Consider the following 8,159-nt stretch of genomic DNA (forward strand, 5'->3'; position numbering starts at 1 on the left):
TTAAAAATTGTTTCATCAATTATCTTTTTGAAAATGTTTTTACGTCAGAAATTTCCAGCAATTTCGCGCGGTATGTTTGTGCAGCGCATGAGATAACCACAGTCAAACTTTGATTGCTGCATGTGATTTTGTTTACGTGCTAAATGGTCGTACACAGTGTGCACATGTTTCTTTGGTTTATTGGGTTATAATCTTTTTTTTAATGTACTTTCAGTAAGTGCAAGAAATACAGAGCAGCCAAATAAAGTCTTACCGTGCATACTGATTTCAGTGCCCACAAAGTAAGAATAAAATTATTCATATATATGTGGTGATTTATATGCATATATTTTTTAGTTGTGACCAAAAGTAATATCCCTTGGTAAGGTTTCCTGCTTGATCATCAAGATGGAAAATCTTGGAATTACAGAGGATAAGCTGGAAATGCTAAAGCAGTTTGTAATTCTTTGCAAAATGCAACCAGCAGTTATTCATATGGAGGAATTTAAATTTTTGAAGGATTGGCTTGTCAACGAGTAAGTAGATCTGAAAAGACAGCGGATATATTTCCTTGACGTTAAAAGTAGTTTTGTCTGCACACAGAAACAAGTGAAAAAAATCATTAAAAATAAACATAAAGATATATAAAAATAATTTAAGATCAGGTATGTCCATGATAAATGAAAACTCTTCAGGATTACTATTTTCAAACCACAAAAACTGCACAAAAGCATGACCCACTTTCTTTTCTCAGTTTAAAGGCAGCTATACCGGATCCACCTTCAACAAGCGAAAAGAAAAACAATCAGGGTGATGGCGAAAGTTCTAAACCAGCGTGGACAAAACCAGAGAGTTCAGATGAGGAGAGTGAATCTATGGATGAAGATGGTGATGATGACTCAAGTGATTTGGGTGGGTTTAACACTCTTAGAGTTTTTGCCCAAATTGTGGTTGTAAAGGCAACTGATAAAATGCAGTCGATTTCTTATGAATTTTGTTTCTGGAATATTTATCCCAAACTGCCTGCTATCAAGAAATTAGTTACGTTAGTCGCTTGTTTCAGTTAATTCCATGAAAAATTATGGAAATTGAAATTACTTTTAACTAGAATTTTATTTGTAACTGAGCAATAGTTTTTTTTAACTATGCAAAAGTGTTTTTTAGAATTTTGTTTCTGACTGTACAAAGGTTTTAAATTGAAAAAAAAAAGGTAAAAAGTTACAGTGCTATCACCCATATATTTCAGATATTGATATGGAAGGTGTAATCAGTGGAGATACTGATGCTCCACAGGAAATGGGAGATGATGCAAAGCAAAGCACAGAAGATGAACAGGACAAGGTAACCACCAGTAGTATAGTTGCTTAACTTAACACTGTACCTGAGTTGCAGTTCTTGGGCTGGTATGCTGCATTTCATACATCTATTGCTTTTGATAGGCAATGGACATGCGAAGGCTGGGTATGGAGGCAATGCAGAACGGTGACAATGAGGGTGCTATAAAACATTTTACCGCTGGCATTTTACTGGACAACAAAAAAACTGTGTTGTTTGTCAAAAGAGCTACGTAAGTGAGATGGCATTGATTTCCATAAATGTTTTGATGCATAATTGTATTTTTTTCCATTTTAGGGCATACTTGAGAATGTCGAAGCCTAATGCTGCTACCAGAGATGCAACAAAGGCTTTGAACATTAACCCTGATTCAGCTGCTGCATACAAGGTGACTTTAGATGTAGAAAGTGACATAATTGTCCATTGCACCATTGAAAACTATTCATGATACAACTGGCTTTATTACAAATGTTGTTAACAGCTGACACATATAAGAATGCCTAATTTTTGCAGGTTTTGGGAAAAGCCAACAAGTTGCTTGGAAACTGGGATGAAGCAAGTCATGACTTTGAAGTTGCACAGAAAATTGATTTTGATGAGGAAATATATGAGCTTCTAAAGGAAATTAAACCCAAGGTTTGTTTTTAAATCCATTGTTAATGTAGTTTTAGCCTCTTACCATTACTTTGTTTTAAGTTCAATTTATTTTTGTTGTAAAAACGTTGTATGTAAGGCATTAGATATTCCGACCCCTTTGATGTGGTTTATACATTTATCTAGTTACACCCAAATGGCTAAGTGATTGGTGTGTGCATCCAAAATATATTTTGAAAAGTGCATCCAAGAATATTTTTTGACTTTAACAGGCAACCAAAATTCGGGAGCATAAAATGGTGAGAGAGCGCAAAAAGAAGGAAAGGGAAGTTGCCGAACGAATAAAGCGAGTGAAGAAAGCACAAAAGGCACAGGAAAAAGCACGCAAGGAACAAGAGAAACGAGACAAAGTAACCACAAACAATATTTTTTGAAACAAAATTTAATGTGGTTTTATGTATTAAGACCTATGCTTTAACATTTTTGTTTTTTTTATTAAATTTTAAATCCATTATGTTTTAATGCTAGGAATTCCAGGAAAATATGAAAAAAGGAATGCCCTTCAACTTTCAAGACATGCCGGACATGTCTGGCTTCAACTTTGGCAAAGGGGCTCCTGAACCTCCAAAGGAAAATGCTGATGAAAAACCAAGCAAAAGCAAAGAAGAAGAACCAGATCAAAATGGGGAACCAAAATTATTTGAAGTGCCAACTGACATTGATCTAGATTAGCACCTGGCTAGTCAATAACAGAGGTCAACAAACCTCCCAAAACAATGTTGATTAGGCCATGTGGCTTGTGGACCAATGAAAAGTCTGTGATTACATACCCATCATGGTTTCAACAACAGTTTTTGTGTTTGTTTTTACATCTTGTAAATGTAGTGTATGTTAATAATTTGCAGGCATCTGTTTTGTTTTCAATAAAACTGTCCAAAACTAATCCTTGGAAACTAAACCCAAAAATAATTTACCAAGTGTGCACAAAATTTTTAACAATTAAATCATTAAAAAGTAAGAATTTTCTGTAGTTTACAACTGTAAAAAATACAGTCACATTTAAATTTTGCAACATCACCAAGCACAGTGAATAATTAGTAAACATAAACATTTGAAACAATAGGCAACAATTTCCGAAAAGCATCCACTAACAAGACAAGCAGCAACCATTTTGGCTTACGAATCACAAGCAAAACATTTCTTTACAAGCACAGCACATGTAATTTCTTTTTTGATAAACATCGAAGTGTCTAAGTGTGCAATTAATTGGCATTGCTCCGCCTATCCTAGGGACGTTCAAAGAAAATATATATAAACTAGGCATAAAATTCAGATCACTGCAAATAACATTTTGGCCTAGTACTTTTTAGTGTTTAAAACTTGGTCCTACATTGTTACACACTAAATTTGTGAACTGAAATTTATATTTATTAAAAAAAACTAGGATAAGCAACATTCAGTACTTTGAACATCCTATTACGGATTGGAACATACAAAGTATTAGGCTAAGATAAATGCATAGACTTAAAACTCTTAAGTGAAGTTAAAAGCTATAGTTCATCTCTAGACTCAGAGAAGTGCTTTTGCTTGTTGGCCTGTGCAAGAAGGGCTGGCAGTTTTGTAGATATGGCTTCATCAAGTTGGTCCATCAAACAAGAGCTGAAGTAGCCACAATGCTGACTCAAGGGTTTAAAATCAGTCATATGATTATTAGAAAAGAAGTCCCTGTATACAGAAGGTGAAGGCAAGTCAAAGGGACTGATATTATTTTTAGTTTGAACTCCTTTGAATATGTTGAATTCAGAAGGGGATTGAAGCAGTTTGTCAATCACATTTTCCTGATTGTCCAAAAATGTCCATTGCTTATTGAGCTTGCCAAGGTACTCATCCACAAGCAGTGCATGAATACGCACTCGGGTGGCATGTTGACGGACCAAAGCAATTTTATTCTCAAGTCGGTTTTCTATGACATCGTTTAAGTCCTGTGAAAATTTAATGACATTGAAAGCTGTAACAAGGAAATATCTGGGCAAACATTCAGGTTAAGAGTGTAATATTATAATCAGCGGTTAAGATGGGCCAGGTCAAGTTGTTACCAGAGGATTTGGTTGCAAACTGGACTTCAATTACCATTTTTAATATATATTGGAACTGTGAGTTGTTCCAAATATCTCAGTTTTTCTCCTAAAAATTGGCCTATTTTGATTACTGACATCAATTTCATTGCAGTGTCAGAAACATTATCACACAATTTTTATAAATACTAACTGGGGTTCACAAAATAACATTTCTTATTGAAGACAAACCTGCAATAGAGAAGCCTCTTCTTGCTTGAACAATGCACTGTTACTGTTAAACTTGTATTCATATGGCCAGAATGAGCCAGTGTAAACTCTTGGTGGTTCAGTCACATTTATAAGTGGTGCCAAACTCCAGAATAGAGCCCCATACACTCTCATCAGCTCCTGTGTAGCAATGCTATCTGCTTTGTTCAGTATAAGTCTGCAATTAGAAACATTTATCAACTGTTTGGGAAAAGATATGTCTTTGCCGATTGCCATGTCTTTAAGTACTATATTTTTTCATAATGTCTGCTATGTTGGTAAAGACACAGATAATTGTACAAAAGCAATTCATTTCAATAACAAAGCAGGGCCCTTTTGCTTGGTTACTGCCCATTCATCACTGTAAATATACATACAATGTCAGAAAAAAATGTTTTTTTCATGTTTTGGGTGGTCTAATGAACATGAAATATATATTTAAAGAGTTTAAAGTCTCAATGTGATTTGTTCTGTGGATTTTTGCATTTCAAAACTAGCAAGACAAATTTAACATACCTTATCTGTGACTCTTTGCCTTTTAGCTGCTTGAACAAAGTCTCCAACTCAAGACCAACATCAAGCTTTGTTGGGTCAAACACAATCAGAATGAGTTGAGCTCGATCTATGAACCATTTGACTACTTTGTTGAATGGATAACCTCGTTCTTGCTGTTTTCTGTTCTCTATAATGCCTAAAACATTACACAGTTAATAATGCCAGTACCATGATGTATACAAAACATAGCACAAAACTGTTCATTTTAGTAATAAGATTGTATACTACAGTGGCTTTCAACATATGGGTCGCGATGGGGGTCATTTGCCATTTTACTGGGATCACAAGGCCTTTTGATAAGCATTTAATTAATTTAATGTTTATCAGTAATAACAAATTAAAAACATTTAAAAGAAATAAAAAAGTGAAACCACTTGATTTAAACTTATTTTTTATTCCATTATGATCATAAAATAAAAATCAAATTGTTTATTACATTACTATATAGAAGATAGAACAATTCAAAGTGCCACAAATACCTTGTGGGCAAACTAACATCAAAACATCAAAACACTTATAGTAGGTGAAGAGTGTCAGGAAGATATTTTATGTAAGAAACAGAACAGATCAGCAAGCTAATTAGACCTATTCTGTTTTCCTAAAGTGAGAGTTTGTTCTATTGATTATCAAATAAATACGGAAATTTTTAAAAGGGGGTCACAAGTTACATTTCGTGGCTGAAAAAGATTGAAAAACACTGGTATAGTAGCATTCTTGTACCAATGTTACAACAAGGAAATTTAATTAGTCAGGTGTAGCGTTGTTTAGCATGGTGCACCATTACAGAACAACTTGGGTTTAAAAAAAGGACACTCTAAAACAGTATGAGCAATTAATAACATAAATGTTTAAATATTAATTTTTGGATCTCATCTACAGGGTCATATTAATCCTTTTTTGTGCCTGTTTTGAGCACATAGAACTGTGATTTTCCTAAAATTTGTTAAAGATATTATAATCTCACCAAACATAGAAAAAAATGTGTTGCACCTGGAGTATCCAGAAAGGTAACCCTTCTTAGCAGTGGATGAGGGAGACCAACACCTGTAAATCTTTCAAGAAAGTTCTGGCCATATTTTTCCAGAGCATCCAAGCCTTTAGATTTGTCAGAGACCAATACCACACCTTCAGTACTCTTTTTCTTTTCATCATAACTCACAATCGTAAATTCAGAGGTTGTTGGCTCAGCACCTATAGTTTGGTAAAATAATATGAATATATATTGTTGTTTTTATAACAAGGCCAAGTATATAAGAGTAGAGATGATTTTCTTTGTTGTGCTTTGTGTAGCAGGAATCCACTCTGTGCTGACGCTTTTGCAAAAACTGCACACATACAAGAAAGTAATAACCGTGTATATTTAGCCTTTTCTTAAAATGTCTTTGGCAAATTTTTTGGTAATTGTGACCTAAACTTTAATGCATTTTTACACATCAAACTGAGTATTATTTTATTACTTAGCATTGATAAACACTTAATACTCCTTTAAACTTGAGTAATCGTTGTCAAACCAGTTTATAAGTATTGAACAATTTATGCAACTGCTTTTCGTTTCAAATCCTGACCTCCAAGGTATTATTCAGCAAGAAAATAGAATTTTGTTAACATATATATTTAATTTACTCTTATAAGCCAAAGGTTATTGGGATATTAAAATAGCTTCATAAAATGTAGTAGTTTTATAATGTGGTAACCCTAAATATTTTTGTTTTCAGAAGTGATTTTTACCTGTTCTTAAGATGTCTGTGTCCAGAATGTAGTTAAGCATTGTTGTCTTTCCTGTACTCCAGGGGCCAAGAAATAACACCAATGGATTTGCTTTAATTTGACCAACTGTACAACAAAGACTCAATAAAACACATAATTTACCTGCAACTTAAAATTCACTTTGTCATGGTCTTTCAAAAAAATACCCAAAATTTGTGATAATTTGTTTTATATTTGCTCATTCAAAAGTAAATCAAAAAATAAAAAAGGTAAATACTTATATTTGTTTGCAAGTTTGAACTGCTAAACAACCGATAGAAAAAGTTACCAATTACACTTTCTGTCCAAATACTTCACCCCACCATTAATGTAACATTTGTAGAATGATGCAACATAATTGCACTAAGCTAATGACAAACCTGACAAATCATTCCGTTCTGGAAGATCATTATAGTGATAGGCATCTTCTAAAGGTTGAATTGTTCTCTGGTAAACATCAACTAGCTGTTCCAGTATCTGGTTATGTGTAGCTGGATTTGGCCTGTCATATCGCAAGGTTCTATGAATATGATCTCTCTGTCTTAAATGCAAGGAATCATGGGAGTGCTGTGATTGGTCAGGTTCTTCAAATTCATTTTGATTGCGACCTCCTTAATGCAAAATGTCAGATAAGTCGCTATTGGGTAAAGAAAACTTAAATCAGCCGCTACCCTGGATTTAGTGCTGTCTATAAATGAAGACAAGCTGGGTAGCTTTGCACGTGACATCTGATGCACCACAAATTTAACAAAACAAATGATCAAATTTCATTAAATATCATAATTAGCCCAAGTCACATAACGCCGATAATACAGTATAGTGTGTGCAGTGTGCACTGTACAGCTATGGCTGACGCGCGTTCAGCCATTATTCACTAATTGCATGTGCCCTTCACTGATTTGCGCTCCATAACGTTTCATAACCATAACCTGACATTAAGCAGCTATTTCCGGCTTGGTGATCGTTTAAGTTCTATTGCCTCCCTATGTTTTCTTTCACGAGCGAAATAAACTCAACTACTAAATGACAAAAACTTTTAATTTTATTTTCAACAGCAAATTACCACAGACCACCGCTAGTTATGAAATGTGACATTGTGGAGCGAATATAGCTGTACTTTGAATATTATTAACCAAACTTACCGTAGTTTGGCGAAATTATCAGTGCCAAGAGCAAAAATATTAAAAGGTTGTTCATAGTTTCTTCACGCCTGCGATAAGTCGCTACAGCGGATTTGAGGTGGTTTCCCGTGCAATGACGTTCTTTGTAGCGGTTGTAATTTTAAAGCTGACATTTTTTTCTTGAAGTACAAACAATTAACGTTCCTAGAAGAAAAAAAGGCCAAGAAGCAAGAGTAGAGATTCCGGCGTCGTATCAATTTACCAAATACTTCTTGGTTTTGCTTTTTAAACACAGCATTGTAGTCTTATTGGCCACCTGCTTTCACTTTCAAGAAAATTGATAAAATGTGAAATTGGTACCTCCATGTTAAAAAAAACTTTGGAAAAATATGATTTCATTTTTAATGCAATCGTCGCAGTTGGTTGCAACAGTTTTAACAACGATCACGTATCTGAATAAGCGTACACAAAAGAAAGCAATTTTTCCCGCACTTTATCAACCTTT

The 8,159-nt window shown here is 34.2% G+C and overlaps 2 protein-coding genes across 2 annotated transcripts; one reads left to right on the forward strand and one right to left on the reverse strand.

The window, feature by feature from the left end:
* The first annotated feature begins 126 nt into the window (after positions 1 to 126).
* Positions 127 to 2,851, forward strand: LOC145237344 (putative protein FAM10A4). Its single transcript, XM_080100157.1, has 9 exons — positions 127 to 281; positions 337 to 515; positions 734 to 891; positions 1,226 to 1,320; positions 1,419 to 1,546; positions 1,612 to 1,702; positions 1,828 to 1,950; positions 2,181 to 2,318; positions 2,437 to 2,851. The coding sequence occupies exons 2-9, from the start codon at positions 388 to 390 to the stop codon at positions 2,638 to 2,640; spliced, it is 1,065 nt and encodes a 354-aa protein (XP_079956283.1). The 5' UTR covers positions 127 to 281; positions 337 to 387; the 3' UTR covers positions 2,641 to 2,851.
* On the reverse strand, positions 2,117 to 7,962 carry LOC145237343 (sarcalumenin-like). The gene is made up of 7 exons (XM_080100156.1): positions 7,676 to 7,962; positions 6,914 to 7,144; positions 6,516 to 6,620; positions 5,778 to 5,978; positions 4,749 to 4,923; positions 4,215 to 4,410; positions 2,117 to 3,890 (listed from the first exon to the last, which is right to left on the reverse strand). The coding sequence occupies exons 1-7, from the start codon at positions 7,728 to 7,730 to the stop codon at positions 3,459 to 3,461; spliced, it is 1,395 nt and encodes a 464-aa protein (XP_079956282.1). The 5' UTR covers positions 7,731 to 7,962; the 3' UTR covers positions 2,117 to 3,458.
* Positions 7,963 to 8,159: the final 197 nt, after the last annotated feature.

This window comes from Phallusia mammillata, chromosome 7 (assembly GCF_965637545.1).
Source record: "Phallusia mammillata chromosome 7, kaPhaMamm4.hap1.1, whole genome shotgun sequence".
NCBI classification, from domain to species: domain Eukaryota; kingdom Metazoa; phylum Chordata; class Ascidiacea; order Phlebobranchia; family Ascidiidae; genus Phallusia; species Phallusia mammillata.

Excerpts from the sequence above, each read along its gene's own strand:
- LOC145237343 (XM_080100156.1), bottom strand. The coding sequence starts at position 7,730 with ATGAACAACCTTTTAATATTTTTGCTCTTGGCACTGATAATTTCGCCA. Across the intron at positions 6,621-6,913 it reads AGAACGGAATGATTTGTCAG|TTGGTCAAATTAAAGCAAAT; the intron begins GTTTGTCATTAG and ends TTTGTTGTACAG. Across the intron at positions 4,411-4,748 it reads GGCAAAGAGTCACAGATAAG|ACTTATACTGAACAAAGCAG; the intron begins GTATGTTAAATT and ends TTCTAATTGCAG.
- LOC145237344 (XM_080100157.1), top strand. The coding sequence starts at position 388 with ATGGAAAATCTTGGAATTACAGAGGATAAGCTGGAAATGCTAAAGCAG. Across the intron at positions 1,703-1,827 it reads ATTCAGCTGCTGCATACAAG|GTTTTGGGAAAAGCCAACAA; the intron begins GTGACTTTAGAT and ends TAATTTTTGCAG. Across the intron at positions 2,319-2,436 it reads AACAAGAGAAACGAGACAAA|GAATTCCAGGAAAATATGAA; the intron begins GTAACCACAAAC and ends TTTTAATGCTAG.